Source organism: Sesamum indicum, linkage group LG8 (assembly GCF_000512975.1).
Source record: "Sesamum indicum cultivar Zhongzhi No. 13 linkage group LG8, S_indicum_v1.0, whole genome shotgun sequence".
In the NCBI taxonomy this organism is placed as follows: Eukaryota; Viridiplantae; Streptophyta; class Magnoliopsida; order Lamiales; family Pedaliaceae; genus Sesamum; species Sesamum indicum.
Window position 1 is genome coordinate 8,571,695 of NC_026152.1, and position 19,552 is coordinate 8,591,246.

A 19,552-nucleotide genomic window follows, 5' to 3' on the forward strand; every position below is an offset into this window, starting at 1 on the left:
GAAGAAAAAAAGAATATCGGCGGAAAAAAAGAAAAAGAAACAGAAAAAAGCAATATATAGAAAAGAAAGAAGAAGAAAAAGAAACAGAAAAATATGGGAATATCTGCCAAAAAAAAAAAGAAGCAAAAGAAACAAAAAAAAAAGCAATATCCAAAAGAGAAAAGAAAAAGAAAAAAAAGCAACATTCACTCGCCAATTTGGAGTTGTTGCTCTTGATCCACATATAATTGAGTGCTTGGAAAATAATTTTTGCTCCTCGCAAGATGAAGACACAACCGCTACTGCATGCAAGGTACTTGGTTTGTAGTTTGTTGTTTAAGTGAGATGGCTCATAGTTAATTTATTTCGGTTATAACAAGTAGTTTGCATTAATAATATAGGAAGTGGCTTGCATAGTTGTTGGTAGTCGTTTATCACCTCCACAAAGTTACTCGTAGTAAGTCATAATGCTTGAATCAAACTAACTTTTCAAACAAAAATAGAATCACTTTCTGTGTTTGTGCGGTTGGAACACCCCGAACACTTGTTCATGAAAACTAGTCTTATAATAACAGTGTTGCAATTGAGCACATCACAGCTAGAATTGCGTATAGTAGGCCATTTATACCAAAATGCAATGGAAAAGCTCAACTTATTTTTCTGTAATTCCTCCCAGATATGTATTGCTTCCTAGGCTTCCAGTTTCTGTAATGCCTGGTGTAGAAGCATTATTATTTACTCTATCACACATGAAAATTATATAAATCTAAAGAGTCTCGTGCTAGTATTTCTCGAAATTCTGTTTGATAAGGATTTTATAGTATATGAGAGTTATGAGAATATGTGTCCTCCGTATGCTCATTATTCCAATAATTGAGTGAATTCATTCCCTGGTAGCTGTATTGTTGTTTTGGAGCTTGCCCTAAAAGCTTACCTTCTAGTAGATTGGCTACGTCGCGAAAACATTGCTGCCATCTTTTCAGTCACCATACTGAAATATGTTAGTGGTGGTGACATATTGATGGCTGCTAGGATATTTTTGGATTCTTTTGTATTCGTTTGACATGCCTGTGACACGTTTGTTTCAGTGCTATCCAAGAGAGAGAATTTTCATTGATAGGGCTTGATGCCATCTTATCACCTACCATACTAAAATATATGAATTAATGTAAATTGATCCATTGTTAATTTTATAATCCTATTTAAATTGCTGTATTGATGATTCCTTAGGCATGTGAAGACAAAGCCTGTACAATGGATTGTGTGGGTCAAATACTGAGTCGACAAGATAAAGATGGATGCTATACAAAAGTGAAAGAGGTATGTACTAGGGATCTAGTCAAATGTGTGTATTTCATATAAGATGGAAGCGTCAAGGGAAAACGCTGCTGGCCCAACTGAGTCATTAGAGTCTGTGCATGGTCATGATTCAGGATCAGAACATTAGGGGTTAGAATCCTAAAATAGAAATGCCTCACAACCAAAAATGAACCCCTTTGTGCAACAGTTTGTTGAATGATGGAGAGGACATGAGAGAAAAATACCCATATTTATTGTCTGAGCCGTTAATTAGTTAAATTTCGAGGACGAAATTTTTATTAGGAGGGGAGAATTGTGACGCCCCAAAAATTATAATATATAATTGGGGGATCAATTGGTAAATTTTTATGAAACTTAGTTAATTGGTAAATAAATTATGGGCCATAATTGAAATATAATAACACTTGAATGGATTAAATTGGCGTTCGTTATAATATTTTGGGACGATTTATATTAATTAAGAAAATTAGGAAGGACGTAATTGGTATTTTATGAAAAGTTTAATTAAATAAATAAAATAATAATATTATATATATATGTTAGTAAGTAATATAATAATATATATATATATGTGTATGAAATAGAGTGAGAGGCCCACCAACCCACCGCCTCATTTCTCTCTCCTCTCTTACTTATTTCTAATACATATACACATGCACAATCACATTCACACACACATTACAATATACATCTGCACATACACAATTTCGGCGACATGTGAGGTACGAAACTTTGATTTTAATTTATATAATTATATTATTTAATATTGCTCATGCCTGTTTGCAACTTCTAGTGGGGACCAAGTTCTAGAAAGTGAGTGAGTTAATATTTTCTATCTTGTAATTTCCTTCACTATTTATATGTGAAATTGACATATGGATCTAGGGGTAAGTTGCACAAAGGGGTTCGTGCCACGACGACTAGTATATATATATATATATAGCTTAGTAGTCAGTCGTGTAATTGTATTTTGATGTTTTGCTCAGTTATAGTGCAATCAATATTATGATTGATAAGTAAGGCTGATTGAGGATTGTTGTCTTGGTGTTGTGTCTTAGTTTTTTGTTTACAATTGAGCTAGTTATGTGATTATTGGATGAAAGGTGGTAACAGAAGTTGTCTTGAGATTGGAATAGTTAATGGTGTAGCTGCTACAAATATTGTTTTTCTATACTCTTAGTTGTGTGTCTCAAGTGAGCATATATTTAATTGGTGTAATGAGTTAGTTTTGTGAGACTAGCTATCACACTTCTAGTTATGCTTAGTCTAATATTTTAATTTAACTATCTAGTTTTACTGCTTCATACTTTGAAAGGAATTAACTTTTAAATTTATTATGTGATGTCGATTGAATAAGACACAATGATAATTGATAGCGTAAAAATTGAAATACTGTATGTCAAATTCACATATGAATAGTCAAGGAAATTCAAGAGGTAGAAAATATTAACCCTCATTTTCTAGGATTCAGAGACTTGGAGAACAATTGAAGTCCACTGCGAGACTCATTTCTCAATTGACGACAGCCATCTTCTTCAAATTTTACATGTAATATATATATATATATGAGATAAAGAAAGCTTCATAGTAAATATTGAAAGTTGATGGAGTATGTAAAATTGGTAATCAAAACTAAGAGGGTTAAAAGCGGAAAAAGGGATGAATTTGAAGAAATTTTAAGTGGATTTCGGTAAAAAATGACGACGTATGCTGTAATGGACTTCTTAACTCAACTCATAATTCAAGCAGTAATATTTGATAACCAAAGCATTTCATCCTATCTTCAAGACATCCATTGAATAATATATTTGGAATACATTGTTCAACTTTATTGTACAAATATTTTAATGGTCTTCTATGATATTAACATTAACATTACTTTCAGTGATTTAATTAAAAACAATATGGAATTAAATGAAATGTAAGTAGTAATAGTCTCGATTAATTCATTGTGCCAAATTGGAGCATAATAATATAAAGTCCAATTGGAACATTCAAACACCAACATTCATTATGGGGCAACAACAACACACACAGTGGATTAGTGACCAAGTTGTAAGACCAAACAATCTCCAATATGATCAATGGAACTGCAAGAACCCATGAGAACTTTCAGTAGTATTATTTTGGGGAAATGGTACTAAGACTGCTTGAGTTACCTCATTTTTAAGTTGTAGACTTCTGAGCATACAACTCTAGTGGAGTTACCTCATTCTACTTACTCGATTTGAAGTACATAGATTGGTAGGTATTAAGTAGTTTTCACTGTCCCAAAATCAAGTTTAATGAAGTAGTGAATTAGCAAGGTTTCTTGAACCCCATGCTCTTCCCACTGGTGTAATCCCTCAAGACATCTACGGCTCCAAAACTGGTTATCAGGACAGTACTCAAAGCCATCACCGTACCAACCGAGAACACGATGAGAGAGGCCCTCCCGTGTTTCATTATTGCTCGTTGCACTAATGTCAAACCAACTAGCGAGGCAATAAAACAAATGGCTGCATAGGTTAGTGCTCCGTATATGTGCTCCATGCCCAACAATAGGTACTGAATCGCGGACATGGATGAGGAGAACAGTACCATGAAGGAACAGGTTGCCGCTGTCACCTATGTACAAGGAGACAAATGTGACTGCAATCATCAGTAGATGGATCTGTTTTCACTTTTGTAAGAAAGTAGGTAGTTAAAACATGTTCGAGGTGAATAAGTTTCGGATGAAGAACTTACTTCAGGTTGTACTCCTATTTGGAAAAGAAGCGGACTTATAAGCATACCACCCCCGATTCCAAAAATGCCTCCTAGCACCCCAGCTAGTAGTGCCATTACAGGGAAAATGAGCCTCTCAGATGACAGATTTCTGGTTTCACTTCCATTTTCCTTATATGAAGAAAGAAACATTAAGGTAAGGTTTGACTGAGAAAGAGTGCAAGAACACAAACATAAATGTCTGTTAGGCACCTGTACAGTGGAAAATTTAGCATTAGGACTCTTTCCACAATGCAGGATCCATGTGGTGAAGATAACTGCTAGAGGAATTTGAATTGATGAGATCATCCAGTATCCTGTTCCACAAGCCGCTATATGGATAATACCCTACAGAAATTTTAAATATGATGGATACCCATAGTATCAATACATAAAGAAGTTTTAGGAACAACGGTTGTGATAGTCTTTAGTAATAGCTACAAATGCAGGGACGACCCCAGTAGTCTTTAACAAATGTCTTTGGCAACCGTGAGTGGCATGTGACAGGAATTTCGAGGAAAAACCGGCCATGCCATGCATATTGCACTGCACATTCTATAGTCTTTATTCTTGCAGGCCCAGGTATTTCCTTTATTGCTTCTTTTTGAAATGTTCTCTTGTGCTCTTTTTTTATGACACACATGTATCCACGTCTCTCTTTGATTCAGAATCTGTTCATGATATGTGCAGTTGTGCGGATTCCCCTGTCTTCAGTTCTCTGTTTTATAGCTTTATCATGAAAAGAACCACACAACAAAGCTGCTGGATTCTATGGGCCTGATCGCGAGAGCCACCCCTTATGGGTCATTAGCCATTTTCTGAAACAATTTTTAGATTTCAAAGTTCTTGTAATATCATTTATATTGTTTGATTGAATGCTGTGAATTTATCTCAGTGTACGGGTGTGTGACGATCAAGAACTGGATGCCCAAAACTGTAAATTGTCTGGCTGTATTTGCCTCTCTTTAAATTTATTTCTTGATTTAAAGGGTGATTTAGATCTATTATTTGTATTCACTTAGTTTCTAACATCATAATCTTGCCATTTGGAAAGAAGAAAGCTACCTAGCTATAGAAGTTGCAGTCAAAAGCAAAACATGATAACATTAAAGTCTCCAGAAATCAATCCTATTTCTTATGACAAAATTTAATATCCGACGGGAAGTAAATAGAAGAAATCAAATAGGTGTGAAAGAAGATAAGGTTACTAAGGAGAACAGCCTTACTTGTCCGTTGCGGTTTCCTCGAAAGAGATATAACACTAAAAAGGAAAACCAGATCAGAATCAGCATTCCAAGCTTCAGCCATGGAATTCCCGACTTGCTCTCTCCCACTTCGGCACTTAACAACAGGGGTTCTTTAGATTCCAGCTCAGAACGTGGAAATTCGTTCCTCCTCACCTCCTCTGATTCCAATTTCCAGAACAAAACCCCTGATTTGCAGGTTTTGAAGGTGCAAAAGGCGAGAAAAATCGCAAAAAATATAGTGATTAACCACTCGGGGAACACGAGATTGCAGATTACACCACAACTCACACCCAGGAGCATGCATGGCTCCGACAACAGAGCTATGTCGTAATCAATCAGCGGCCTGGCGCCGCGTTTTGCAAACATTTGACACGCGACATTAGCAAGCGATCCTCCGGTTACCATGAAAGCCGAGTAGCTGGACGCCAGTTTGAGGTCCAACCCGGCAACAATAGTTAGAATGGGTATGAATAAGCCACCGCCTCCAATCCCACCAGCGCTGGAAATCGCGGCGGCGATGAAGGATAGAATTCCAGCGAGCAGAAATTGAAGGGTTGTCTTCAGGTTTGGATTTTCCAGCAGGAACTCTGCGGGAGTCTTCCATGGATGAGTTGGGTGGAGGAGGAGTGTTTCAGAAATGGGCCGCCGGCGTTGCTTTGCATGGGAAATATCGAAGGTGGTGATGGAAAAGATAAGGAGGCAGAGAAATTTCAGGAATTTATGCTTCATTAGAATGCTGAGGAGTTGTGAGGTTCCGATGAGGCCTTAGACTTGGAGTCAGTGATGAGAGGAAGTGATTGCATGGCATTTTCTGATAAAAACAACACAGCTTCGAAAGCAGGTGACGCGTGCATTCACTTTTCTCACGTTATTATATTTTTATTTGAGAAATTCTAAATCGGAATTCATCCGTCTTAAATCAATTATATAATAATTAAATATATATAAAATTTTATATAATTTAAAAAAATAATTAATTACAAGATAAGTACATCATATTTGCTCCATAATAAATTTAGTTTAATTATATCTGATTTGTGTAAAAAATTTCACAATTTCAATTAATATTTCAAAATTTTGTGTTAGCCTTTCCTTATTTTTCGAAATCATCAAGGGGAGACGTAAAAATTTTGAATCCTCAAAAATCGCAACTACTTAGGTAATGATATAAAGTGACTGTCTGAAGCTCGAAATTCTACGACCTTCTAAAACTTTAATGCATTTTCAATTGATGAAGTAATAAGAAGAATTTTTTCGGAACAATTTCAGAATTATGTGTACTAACCTAACTTCCAAATGTAGAGCATACGTAGGCATTTTTTGAATTGTATTTTCTACTCCATTTAGTATATGTATTTTACAAATTAAATTATATAAAATATAATGTGTATATTAAAATTTAATAAAACAAAAAATTCAATCCAAAAATCGATCGTTTACGACTTGGGCATCTCAAATCCGACAAAAATAGGTAGAAAAGAATTCGTTGTCAAACTTCATAGTTACTGTCTTGTATATCATATATTATTACAAAAGAATTGGGTATCTGTCTAGTTTGCTCTAAAGAAACAATTCACCAAGATAAGAATGTAATAAATTGAAAAACCAAAGTGGGAGGCAGCTGAGAGGTAGTGCTTTCACCTGGTTGGACTGCTCGAACAACCAGTAAATTAATCACAACGGATATGTGTTTTCCACTAAAAACTGAATATACTGTGGTTGAAGATCAGATCAGAATTACCTTTTTGCTGTTTAAGCAGGCCTAGAACTTACCACCCTGATTTCAAAAGATCAATTTGAGAAAAGAAAGACTAATTTATTCCCAAAAGGAAAGAGAAGTAATCATTAAATGAATAATTATTTTATTTACAAGCTACAACTTTTACATCTTATGAAATATTACATTTGATGAAATGTTATGACTGTAATAATCAGAATGTCCAAATATTTCATTAAGATTTGAACACAACTTCTGATTACATGATTGTATGAGTTTATTACAGATATTTCGCACGTCACATCATCTTAGTTTATTCCAACTTTTAAAAAGATTATTTGAAAATAAAAAAGAAATGAACACCAAGAAATATACTGTATAAAATAATAAAGATATTTCTGCCAAGTTTGGGTTGCGACATGGAACAAGTTGGTGAAACCTTATCCATGGTCGCTTGTTTTGTCTGAGTCAGCGCCTTCCATATTTTAACAGCACTTGAGCTTCTAATCTTGTCTATCATTTGATTAATCTAAAAAGAGTCCCTCCAAGTTTTGTAGTGCAAGTACAACTAGGTAGGCCTGAAATTTGCTGATTCATCCCATAATTTCCTGTCGTCATGTGCACGCCCACTGTTTGTCCTAAGATTGATCAATTCTCAGAGGTTACTGCTACCTACCAGACTAGATTTTTATCTGTCACACAATGCAGATGCACATTTTACAAGAATTTTACATTTTGATCTGGTCTGAGATCAAGTTCCTCCAACTCCAAGGATAGTTTGGGTCACAGATTTTCAACAACTTTAGAAGGAAGAGCATATCGTTAAGCTTGGGCCAAAATATTATAAATAAAAGAATTATTCAACAACATATAGAACTAAAATCCAGACTAGAGAGAGAACCCGGTCTACCAAGACAACGGGCCAACACATTCGCTACCCAATTCTGGTCTTTCTAGTTTCAAGTTGGGCAATCAAGAATGGAAAAGTTTTATCCAAATAAGGTTGGTCACACAATAAATATAATATATTTACTATATATTGATCACTTTTTCTGAATGACATATTAATTACATAATAAATATGTTATATAATTAATTCACATCTAACCAAACATATTAGATTAGGATTTCCTCGGATAGACCCTTACAATGGCAAAGCATAATAAACAAGAAGGAAAAGGGAATAAAAGAATATGGGAAAACACCCAAGGACTAAGGGCATGATTGGTACAAAGGAACTGAATTAAATGGAAATAGAATAAAGATGGGAAAATGAATCATATTTGAATGATATTCTTATGATTGATATACACAAAAAAATTAGAAAGCAATGAAATTGTTATTCCTTAATTGATTCCATTCACACAATTGATAATTATAAAAAGATGGTCAGTAATAGAATAGAATAATTTTTGTGACAAGTTTTTTCTTTAATATATATATATATATATATATATTGAATGCATTGTATAACAGTAAAATTTTTAAAAATTGCTTATAGAAACTTATAAGCAATTTATAAAATATCTTATATGTTACTAAAAAGAATATATAAGAAAATTTATTTATTTACTTAAAGAATAATGTATTGATCATCACATATACACATAGATAGTATTTTCTAAAAAAAATTATATTAATTTGAACAATTAAATGAATTAATCTATTTGGTCACACTACATTTATAATTATGCTTCAATATTCGACCAAAAAAATATTTTGAATTAATATCAATTAAAACAAATATCAAAATTAATGAATTAATATTTTGTTCCCAATATTTGGTTATTAATTCAAAATATTATTTTGAATAAAAAGACTCGATCACACTCGGTAAAGTTCACCCCAAAAATATTAATGCCTTTTATAATGTAATCACGACGATAATTTTGTCAAAAAAAAAAAAAAAAATCATTCTCAAGCACATAGGAATAGCTAATACCATTTTTTTGGGATGGAATCACTAATCCCTTTCCTAAGGGAATAAGAGTTCCCATCGAATGGCTAATCCATTTTTTTATGTATACCAATCACATGTATAGGAAAGGACTTAGAAATGCCAATTCTATTCCCACTCTATTTTTATATACCAGTCATGGCCTAATGGTATATGATCAAATTTTGATGTGGACTCCAATATGAGAAAGGACACTCGGGGTATCTAGTCGTATCTAGTCCACAAGGGCTTATAAGGACACCACTCAAAAGAACAGGTTGGATCGACGACACGTGGATACATCTTGAGCAAAGTAAGTTGTTCATTGGACCAAAAGATATAAATACCTAGTATTTATGAAATTCAAGATATCGAATCTTATTCACTTGTATATCTATTAACTTCGACTTTACCTTAATACTATTTCTAACTTAATCATCGAAGTGCTAATTCTGGTCAAGTCCATCACCTCCCTTATTTATGCAGATTTTGAGCTTATTCCTCATATAGCCCCGAGCCTGATCATATGATTTAGGACGCGATCTTCAAAAATTGAAGCGCATCAACATATATTTCAGTAATGTAATATCAAATGTTTTTCACGCCTTCTTGTTTAAATGTTAACAAAATATTATCATAATAAATCCACTTCGATGAATGTCAGATGAATACTTCTAATTAATTAAATGAGAAGTGCAAAAAATATAAACATCCAATCAAAATAAATAATATTACAAATCATGTAATTAAGTAGATGTAATCAAAACAAATTTGCATAAGAAATATTTGAATTCAACACTTAAAATTAAACAAAGCCACAAACCCAAAATCAATCCGAAAAGCGCACCCAAAAAGTATGGCAATATATTACATCACAGTATCAGCTGAAGTAAACCGGACACCTCTTATCTCTGTAAGTCGACAAGATGAAACCGTCCGGCCCTACTCCAACCGGACAATTAGCATGCATGGTGTGGCGCTTGCTGTCCCATGTCGATATCTTGAACCGAATGATTGACGTAATCTCAAGCCGGAAGACCACCTGACCACGAGACCGGTCCGCCAAGAACTGCTGCCACAGCTGGTTCGTCACCCTCAGGGTGTCGCCGACCAATTGCCCAGCTATTATCGTCGTATTTTTAGGCTCTTGATAAAACGGAGGCAACAACGGCATACCGCCTATGCTTTGGTCCAAGTAAAACACTGTCAACTGCATGGTGTCATAGTAAACACCGATGTTTTGATTTGCGTTACGGGCCGTGACATTGTATATTATCTGGGCAGTTTCGGGCCCGCCTCCTTGAGCGAAGGCTGGAATCGAGAACCCTTCGACGTGGAATCTTGGTCTGTGGGGGCGTAAACTGAGCCATAGAATGAAAGTGATGATGCCCACAAGAAAGAGAAGGAATAAAAATATGGCACAAATGAGCTTTGAGACTCTGGTGGTGAGACTTTCTTTGACGCGGTGAGCGTAGTAGCGGGCCGTATGGTGCCGCCTCATGGCGCGGCCGTTTTCCGGGCCGGATTGAATCGGAATTCGGTCGTTGGACCGCATGGTTGTGATCAAGGGCTGTGATGAACAGGATAATGGAGTGTGGTTGTTTATATATGTGCACCTGGAATTGCCAGAGAAAAAAAGCCGACGGAATTTTTGTTTTGAGTCATGAGCATGTGGAAAGAAAGGAATAAGCTAGCTTAGCTTATTCTTGTATTGCTGGAGTATAAATGTTGATGACCTTGATTCATGAACATGCATATACTCCAACGAAGAAAAGAAAGTGAGTAAAATATTGAGTGTGGACAAGGTATATGATTCTAGGTTGACTTGTACACGACAAGTATTACAAGATAGAACAATTCAGGAGTTGTCATGAAGAAAGCACCCGTTTTCATCATGGATTCAGCCGAATTCATTACATAGCAGGCTTGCCCATTTCATGTTGCTGGTTATCTGGACGTGCATTCCACAAGTGTATTTTACAAAGCCCAAAGCTTACGCCAGGCCCAAGCACGACTGCTAGTCCCGGGCATATTTTGTAGAACAGAATCCCTCTTTTCCCATCAAGCTGAAGCTGAAGTACTGAAACAATGTCAATTAACTCAGCAACAAAAGTTCGGTCTTGTGCCCGAACCTCAACCTCGGGTGTCCGAGTGTTGGGTGCGAAAGCGTAAAAACAAAAAAATCAAGAAAGTTCATCTTAAATTCCGCAAGTACAAGGTTTCGATTAGAGTTCCATGGAAAATTTTATATTAGTTCTTTATTTTGGTTTCATAAAGATGATTTTGAATTTAACTAATAATTAGTGATTTAACATATAATAATAATAATAATATAATTATGTATTAATTATTATTTTACTCATAGAAAAGAATAAAAAATAAAAACACCTATGGGCAATAAGTTGCCGTGTAAGTTTTAATCTCAGATAAACAACGGGGTTTTTAGCGATATTTTTTTCTTTATAATCTATTTTGTTTTATCTTTCGTATTACTAAATTTAATTTCATCATCCTAAAATTCTAAACTCTACCAGATGGATGTCTGCTCGTCGTAGGTGGGATGAGCAAGTTATACCCTACTTAAGTCTTTCACGCCGTCGGCTCAGATTACGCACTGGTGGTTAAGCTATTCCAGTCACTTTGGAAAATTTTCTACCTAACTAATCCTACCAAATCTCCAATTCCAGCACTAGTCAAATATAATTACATATAAAAAAAAAAAATCTCCAATTCCAGCATGGTAGTATAATAAAGATTCGAATAGTACAATAAACTAATCTTGATCTATACTGCATTATTCTGTAACTTGTCGCTGATGGCGATCCCAAGTCCTATGCTGTTCAAAAAGTATTCAAAACTTGCCGGTGTAATCATAAGAATGCTGAAAAGAAGAGATGTATGTGTAATTTTTTAAAAAATAAAGATGACTTATGTAAATAATGTTAATATTTTTTATAGATGTATGCACAATTATTTAAAAATAAAAATAATTTGTATAAATAAATTATAAATCTAAGAGTGTAAGTGTGATTTTCGTTTTACTTAATTCTATTCGTCGTGCCATTTTGACCTTCTATATCTTTCTAATTTATGAAATTTTGGACTTTGACGTCATTAATTTTTCAAAGCAGAAACATGACAGGAGAATCAGAGAGATGACAGAGAGAATCAGTACGGGGATTTTTCTTGATTTTCTTCTTTCCTTACCTTAGTTTAATTTTTTCCGAGATGTGTACGAAAAAATTGGAGGAGATATCCTCTTTTTTTTTTTAACACGTCTCTTGTATTAATTCTTGTTATGTTAGTAATTTATTGCGTAAAGCTATAGTAATAATGCAGTGATGGTAAGGAAAAAAAAGTACAATAGAAGTGCTAATTATTTTAAGGTTAATATTAGAAACGTGATCATAATAAAATTTTAGTTGGGATTAAAAATAGAGTAAATTATAATGATATTTTTTAAAATTTGGTATAATTACGAATAATCGAATACTCTCTTGTTGTTTGAAAAATTACAAATAATTTTCTAATATTTGATGAAATTATGTAATTTTTTAATAGAGGTATGAAATTATAAATTGTACTCTTATCATATATTTTCTTAAGAAAAAATAAAAATTTATAAAAAGAAACGGAAGGGGTGAATAATTACAAAAAATTATCCACTTAATTTATTAAAATTTTTAGAAAACTTAAAAAAGTAAATAAAATTATAGTTTATAGTCCACAAAAATATTTTAGTCAGTTTACCATAAAAAAAATGGATGAAATCTAATGGAAACTAACGAATTGAACTAATTATTAGACGGTCATTAAATTAGAGGGGTATGAATAATTTTTTATATAACAAAAAATATTCGTATGTCACAATGCCCATTATAATTTACCGTATAAAATATCAAGAAATGAAATATAGAAGAGCGCAAAGACAAAGAACTTACAATGCAATTATGAAGCATGTCGACATTGCATGCACAAAGAAAAATGAATGCTAAGGCTATAATTGAATGATCGTCTTGAAAATAATATATTCCAGAAGAAAATAAAAAATAGTTCATATTTATATTTTTTTTAAACAGAAAATTCATGTTTATAATTTGATAAATCCTAGAAATGTCTTTTATAAACTTTATTTTCTATTAGATTTTCCACCTGGGCTCTCCCTCATTCCTAAAATATCTTCGAATATTTTGTTATCCTCAAGTCTACAAATAAGGTTTAATTTTCCAAAATTAACTATCATACATATATAACTATTTCGTCTTTGCTCAAAAGACCTATGTGATCCGTTACTAATTTTTATTAGTACCATTCTTGAGTTTTGTAATTATAATTATTTGGCATTTTACTCTTATAATTTGTTAGAATTATAAAGTAGCCATTCACTTTTTTAAACTTCTTGGTTTAAGAAAAAACGGGTTGGAATTTCAAAGTTGGGTGGAGAGTGACATAGTTGGTCGAAAAGTGACATCAATTTTAGTTAATTTAACTAATAAGTTGCACGATCAAAATATCATAAGGCTAAAAGTGTAAGACCCAAAATACATTTAACTAAGCCAGGAAAACAGTTTAGCGGTGGGCGGATATTTCTCAAAGAGAGATTCATCATATCAAGAGTTGAAGGGGCCATTGTCTTGGATATATTAGACCCTACTTCACTTGAACAAAGTTCAAAAAGCATTATCAAGATAAGCCACCCCCACATATGTATGTTCTTTCCAAATTCCAATTGTCCTCTTCTCCAATCAATAGTTAATTATATATATATATATATATATATATATATGTATGTATATGCAACAGGAATTCTTCGTTGAAGAGGAACAAAGCCTTGTTTCTGGTGTCAAGACTGTTGAGTTCTTACCAATCTTATTTTGGAGAAAGCAATGATGTCTTGCAAATGAAGCCTTCCCCTCTTGCTTTGAGTGATATTTCTTGCAAGAAGGCCTTTGCACTCATCATTGATATGGGCACAAAAAGTTGACCAACTGAGGCGTGTTTGTCTTTCATTCATGTGTTGTTTTGGATTAGGTGGTGAGAAAAGTGGAAACTGATGATTTCCTGATTTGCTACGCGACCTGAATTGGTACCACCCTAACACCTCCTCCCACTATTACCGCTTTCCTCTTTTTTTCTGCTCTTCAATATTCCTCGACGTCATTGTTTCTTGGCGACAGAAAATGACTGGAAATCTGAAACCGGTAACCTAGTTTTCCGTATTACACTCATCGTCTTACTGTTTCATCCAACGTTGCAGTTTCCGTGAATTTCTTCCGAAACTGAAACTGAAAGTACTTCAGTATAAAGGCTGATAATGGGGTGATTTGATTATTCTTAGTTTAATTTTCAGGAGAATATGGGTTCTGATCATAGTCTGATCAGCTCGAACTATGAACCTGGAGAATTGTTTCAAAAAGGAGGTCAGAAATTTCCTGTTTCTGAAGACGCAAACGGACTGCAACACTCGAGCACGAAATCCGACAGCTTCGTGGTGGACATGGAACGCTTTTCTCATCTTATAGAGAAAGACATCAGTTCGAATTCAAGAATTGGTGTAAGTTTTTTCAGTTTCAGTATTAATTAGCTCGTAATCATAATTGAGAGTAATTTCTCAATCATTAGCCAAATACAAATGAAATAAGTGCAATTTTCGGAGCTGTTTAATGATGTAATAATGATTATTCCATTAATTAAGTTTAACGTTCCTTTCATCCTAACTCATGAGCTCTCAACAGCCTAATTAAAACATATACATGTGCTTTATTTAAGGCGCAGCGAACCCCTTCAAGACAAGGATGGATGAGAGGGGTCGATAACAATATCAACTCAGCAACTCCAGATTTGAAAGACTTGAGCACGCTTCCAACTTCACCTACAGGTAACCCTTATTTGTTTCCTCCACTTTGGAAAAAAAGAAATATTGTCCCTGGCTATAGAAAGAATGACAAAATCTTACGGGTACATATTATATAATTAATTACTTAAGTTTACATGTAGAATTAATTTAGTCTCAATTTTTTTTTTACTTTAGAGTTTCTGAATTTTAATTTTTATTTTAATTTAGTACTTCCAATCAATTTTTAACAAAAATGTGGGCGGAAAATTTCATTTCTTAACCTTTAAAAAAATTTTTAAAAAGTCTAATCATGTTATGAGACATGAACTTGTATCCCTATAAGCACATAATACATTCATATCGAGAGTTACACACCAAAGCCGTGTTGTTTAATGTAGAATTTTAATAAGCAAACAAAGATAAGAACACGCATAGCCGTATTCTACCTCTAGGGCGATATTTTCATCCTAGAGTCACGTTTTTATTAGAATTCTTTTCCTATCATGTCCATTAAGGGAGCAGACCAACATCTAGCATTTTGGCTAGGAAGCTACAACAATTTGTCCGCTCTAAAAAAGGACTAATTGAGAAAAAAAAACTTAAATAGATCGTGTTATCTTCCAAAAAGTTGAAATTCGGTCATGTTTTTGCCTAATAAAATTTCGACTTTGTAGAGGATAACATGATGTATTTAGGTTTGCTTTAGTTCCTAAACTTTAGTTCTAAAAATTCTTATTCTGATAAAATTTAAATAATCTCACCTAAGTACTGTTCTCAAACAACACATTCCCGCGCATGAAAGTTAATTTACAACACCCACCATCGTTCCTTTATGTTTCTACTTTTTAGTTTCGGGCGCACGCGTACGAGGTAAATTATGGGACTCTAGAGTCTGTATAAATCCTTAAATATCATCTGCGTGTGAGAATCGCAGCTACTTTACATGGTGGTAGCACGCCCCAAAAGGCATCAGCGGTAGGGGCGGTGGGAGCCACCAATCACCACGTCCCCCAAGTCCACCATCAGATCACCATCAAGAATGGCAGCATGAGCAGTATAGCTGCCGAAGGCCAACGTGGTGGGAAGAGGTTAAGTTTCCGGCGTTCTACCCTGACATCCTTGTTTCATCCAACAAGGATACTTTTCATCTGTGCAACCATGTAAGTTCTACCGTATTGATTTCCCGTCCAATGTTTATCTGAACCGGTTATCATAATCGTCTTGTGATCTGTTTCAGTTCAAGCATCGGAAGTATTATACTGATTTATGTAACGTTAACCATTGGAAACCTCAACGAGGGAGGTGATAATGTTCTTGACCACTTCTGAACTTGATCAATTGCTGGGAGCTGGAGCTCTTCAGTTTCGGCTTATTCAACTCAGCGCGCATGTAAATGAAGGCTGAACAAGTGAAGTAATATAGAGTTAATTAGAAGAACTTAAGGCAGAAATGAATCGATCTCCATCGGCTTCCAGCCGAGTTACCTTCTTTTTCCAGACAACTTTTCTAAGTAGCAAATTCCTAAACTAGAAGACAGCGGCAGATGTATAGCACTAGGAGAGGAGTGGAGTTTTCTTTTCTCCTTCCTCCTTTATGTTTGTTTTTTCTTTCTTTACGTTTGTTTGTTCTTTCTGTAGTCCAGAAATTCCTGCAGTATAAATAGTCCCATGGCATTCAGAACAGACGCATACCACAAGATGTCGGAGACATTTCATGCTACCATAGATCATGCTGAATTAACTATCAATTGTATGAACAAGAATTGATGTACAACAGTAAATGATTACTATTTTGCTGCAAAGGATACATAAACCAGGGAATATTGAGCCTATTATTGAGATCAGAATACCTGCAACAACTGAAATCGCCAAGCGTTTGTCATAAGTGAGATCAGAAATATTAACATATGTTGATTTCTGTGTGTCATGATGTCCAACAAGAGAGGATATAACAAATTCTGGCGCAAACAACTTTATTTCATTATACAATAATGTCACAACCAGTTATGTTATATTTACAAAGTAAATACTGTTAGAATTCCCACCGTGCATTCTAGGTAATAAAGACTGAATTTCTTAGTTGTCCTGATGAGAATCCTTCTTATTCATGTTTGAGAACAAAAATTCTCATATTTAGTAGCGCTTGGAAATTCTTGGCATTGAGCATTTATTTTTCCTGTCATGGTAGAGCCTCAGTATAATTGCTGCTGTTTCTTCAATTGCTTTCCCGGTGACATCTGCAATCAAAGCAACCAAGAAATTCAAATGAATTCGGATTATCATTATCATGAAGTCAGTAGAAATTGTGCTTCGTACTCACCAATCACTGGCCAGACGGGATTTTGCTGAAAGATTTTACTGGCGCACTCCAGCTCTACTTTGACATAGTCCATTTCACAATAGTTGCTTCGTATATCTTCAGTGAACCCCAAGCTCTTTGCTCTTGCTCTTCTGATTGTTTGTAGGACAACAGGATTTATAGTCAACGCGAATACCTTCTCCTGGTCAATCTCAAAGAGACTCCTTGGAGACTCTACATTCATCACAAGTGGCACATTTGCCACTTTGTATCCTTTCTGTGCTAGATAAATAGACAATGGTGTCTTCCCAGTACGGGATACGCCAGCTAGAACGATATCAGCCTTATGCAGATTTTGAGGCAGGGCTCCATCATCTTGCTTTATAGTGAACTCAATTGCCTCAATTCTTTGAAAGTACTCCTCACCAAGCGAGGAGTTCCTACCGGGAGCCCAGCGCGGAATGCCAGAAGGTGAGACACCAAGATGGGAAGCAATTGCCTCCGTTATGGGTCCAAGTATATCAAGAGATGTCACACCCCAAAGCCGACAGGCTTGTCTGGCAGATTCAGCAATCGAGGGATCAGCAAGAGTGTATACAAGCATTGCTCCCTCCTTGGCGGCTTGGGCAATTATCTCCATCAAGCGTTCCACATCATCAATCTTAGAGAAACATGAAAGAAAAAAAAAAAAACAGCAATTGTGATCAATGAAACTACTTCACTGAAGAATCTCCAACTCGCATTGATTGCACAAAGTCTCCTAGTCATAACCACAGATCAAGAAGTTCAAAGACTTATTTGCATTTTCCAGTGGAAACGGGCCTCATTTTGTTATTCATTCTCGTACTAAACAACTTGAAATCAAAGCTGGATCGCAGCGCCATCCATTCTTAAATTAAATAATCGGACATAATAACTAAAGTCCACTTAATGCTTTTAGAAACATTACAACCAAATATGTTCTCATTTCACTTGTCTTTTTTATACCTCTGTAACAAAATTTCATTCGACCTGCCCAAAAATCCTAAACTCAACCAAATAATCAAAAATATGTTTTCTCTTTTTATACAAGAATCAAACCACAGAAATGTAAGAATGAAGATGGAAAAACAACCACAGTAGCTCCGAATTCCGACATTAGCTTTAAACTAATTGCACCATATGTACTTCATCTTTACTAATCACCCGTACTTTATGAACACTAAACCGCGTAATCATATGCTCCAGCAACTTTTAGACTAAAGAATAACAAACCCAGTAATTAGGCATATTTCATCGGAGCGATTTCATCAGAAGGCCCGCAAAAAGTGAATGACCAACTTACCCCGGAAAACAAATGGGTATTAACCGGGCAAACCCGATCCACCAAGCAGTGCTCAAACTGACCCAACGCAGCGTTAACGGCGTGCTCCGCTGTCCACCCCGTTCCATCGGATACCATGTATATGGACTTACCCCCCGCCGTCACGACCTTCACATGCTCCCCGTCAATTCCGCTATCACTACTAGGAGAAAGTGTCCCGAGATCACTTCCATTACTACTGTTTCTATCTTGGAATGCAGAATAGGAATACTCCATTTCACCAGTTGGTTGTGGAACCGGGCGGCTCAGTCTTCGGCCGGACCGTATGGCGCGAGCCCTGGACCAACGGGTTAGCTGAGGGCTTGATTTGATTCGCCGAGCCTGAGGAGATGAAGGTTCGGAGGGGGTCGGTGAAGCAGGGGTAGATTTGGTTTCAGGGTGAGGAATGGACGAGCCGGCGGGCGGTGATGACTTGTGTGGGATGTTCGATAGAGTTAAGGTTGCGGATGAAATCATCGTTCTGATTTTAGATTTTTTCTTTGTTACAGTTTTCGCCGTTTTTATCCAATATATTTGATACCGATATACCAGGCGGCAGGCGACGAGCTGCGGTATGTTTTATTTATGTTCAAATTGCATAAAAGCCCCAATATTTTAAAATTTCTATTAAAGATATTGTATGTTTAAAATGCTAATACTAACATGAACCTTATACTATGTACGATTATATATTTTTCATTTATTAAATTAAATATTTTTTTATAATGTATTGTGCTATAAAAGGAATCCTTTCTATAAATTAACTTTTTTTTATATTAAATAGATAAAATATAGTAGTTTGAATTTTTAATCTATTTTGATTATTATTGACAAAGATAATTTCCTACATATGTCACATATTCGATTTACCAAAATTCGTATTGTACGAGGATTACTTCCACACAATTATGACATTCTATTAAATATATATATATATATTCAATCTTGTATAAAAATAACAAAAATAAAGAATAAGTCAAATGTATTGTTTGTATTATATAATTTATTTTTTATAAAAAACTATATTAAAATATATAAATCTAAAAATGATCATTATTTAAAAAATAAAATATAAAGTAAAATAAAAATTTACTTTTAATGAGTTATAATAAGAAAGACAACTGAAATGGTT

At 34.8% G+C, this 19,552-nt stretch overlaps 4 protein-coding genes across 8 annotated transcripts; 1 reads left to right on the forward strand and 3 right to left on the reverse strand.

Moving 5' to 3' along the window:
* On the reverse strand, nt 3,367-6,113 carry LOC105167962 (sulfite exporter TauE/SafE family protein 1). The gene is made up of 4 exons (XM_011087859.2): nt 5,271-6,113; nt 4,258-4,392; nt 4,027-4,176; nt 3,367-3,906 (listed from the first exon to the last, which is right to left on the reverse strand). The coding sequence occupies exons 1-4, from the start codon at nt 6,018-6,020 to the stop codon at nt 3,598-3,600; spliced, it is 1,344 nt and encodes a 447-aa protein (XP_011086161.1). The 5' UTR covers nt 6,021-6,113; the 3' UTR covers nt 3,367-3,597.
* Nucleotides 9,688-10,692, reverse strand: LOC105167963 (NDR1/HIN1-like protein 1). Its single transcript, XM_011087860.2, has one exon. It carries the CDS (start codon nt 10,497-10,499, stop codon nt 9,825-9,827), a length of 675 nt encoding a protein of 224 aa, XP_011086162.1. The 5' UTR covers nt 10,500-10,692; the 3' UTR covers nt 9,688-9,824.
* Nucleotides 13,656-16,460, forward strand: LOC105167966. Of its 5 annotated transcripts, none has more exons than XM_011087863.2 (5): nt 13,656-14,145; nt 14,283-14,498; nt 14,720-14,822; nt 15,715-15,940; nt 16,018-16,460. In XM_011087863.2, exons 1-5 carry the CDS (start codon nt 14,125-14,127, stop codon nt 16,106-16,108), a joined length of 657 nt encoding a protein of 218 aa, XP_011086165.1. In that variant the 5' UTR covers nt 13,656-14,124; the 3' UTR covers nt 16,109-16,460. The 5 variants fall into 5 exon arrangements, with proteins under 5 accessions (XP_011086165.1, XP_011086164.1, XP_020551866.1 ...); XM_011087862.2 differs by having other exon boundaries at nt 13,661-14,145; nt 14,714-14,822; XM_020696207.1 differs by having other exon boundaries at nt 13,662-14,030; nt 14,714-14,822.
* Nucleotides 16,729-19,001, reverse strand: LOC105167965 (pyruvate, phosphate dikinase regulatory protein 2). The gene is made up of 3 exons (XM_011087861.2): nt 18,403-19,001; nt 17,100-17,739; nt 16,729-17,016 (listed from the first exon to the last, which is right to left on the reverse strand). Exons 1-3 carry the CDS (start codon nt 18,895-18,897, stop codon nt 16,913-16,915), a joined length of 1,239 nt encoding a protein of 412 aa, XP_011086163.1. The 5' UTR covers nt 18,898-19,001; the 3' UTR covers nt 16,729-16,912.

Bases quoted from the DNA above. Each gene is read 5' to 3' on its own strand.
- LOC105167962 (XM_011087859.2), bottom strand. From the start codon at position 6,020: ATGAAGCATAAATTCCTGAAATTTCTCTGCCTCCTTATCTTTTCCATC. The intron at 4,393-5,270 runs GTAAGGCTGTTC...AAATTTCTGTAG, and splicing joins GAGGAAACCGCAACGGACAA to GGTATTATCCATATAGCGGC. The intron at 3,907-4,026 runs GTAAGTTCTTCA...CCTTGTACATAG, and splicing joins AAATAGGAGTACAACCTGAA to GTGACAGCGGCAACCTGTTC.
- LOC105167963 (XM_011087860.2), bottom strand. From the start codon at position 10,499: ATGCGGTCCAACGACCGAATTCCGATTCAATCCGGCCCGGAAAACGGC.
- LOC105167966 (XM_011087862.2), top strand. From the start codon at position 14,125: ATGACTGGAAATCTGAAACCG. The intron at 14,499-14,713 runs GTAAGTTTTTTC...GCTTTATTTAAG, and splicing joins GTTCGAATTCAAGAATTGGT to GCGCAGCGAACCCCTTCAAG. The intron at 14,823-15,714 runs GTAACCCTTATT...TGAGAATCGCAG, and splicing joins GCTTCCAACTTCACCTACAG to CTACTTTACATGGTGGTAGC.
- LOC105167965 (XM_011087861.2), bottom strand. From the start codon at position 18,897: ATGATTTCATCCGCAACCTTAACTCTATCGAACATCCCACACAAGTCA. The intron at 17,740-18,402 runs GTAAGTTGGTCA...TGTTTCTCTAAG, and splicing joins ATACCCATTTGTTTTCCGGG to ATTGATGATGTGGAACGCTT. The intron at 17,017-17,099 runs GTGAGTACGAAG...CTTTGATTGCAG, and splicing joins TCCCGTCTGGCCAGTGATTG to ATGTCACCGGGAAAGCAATT.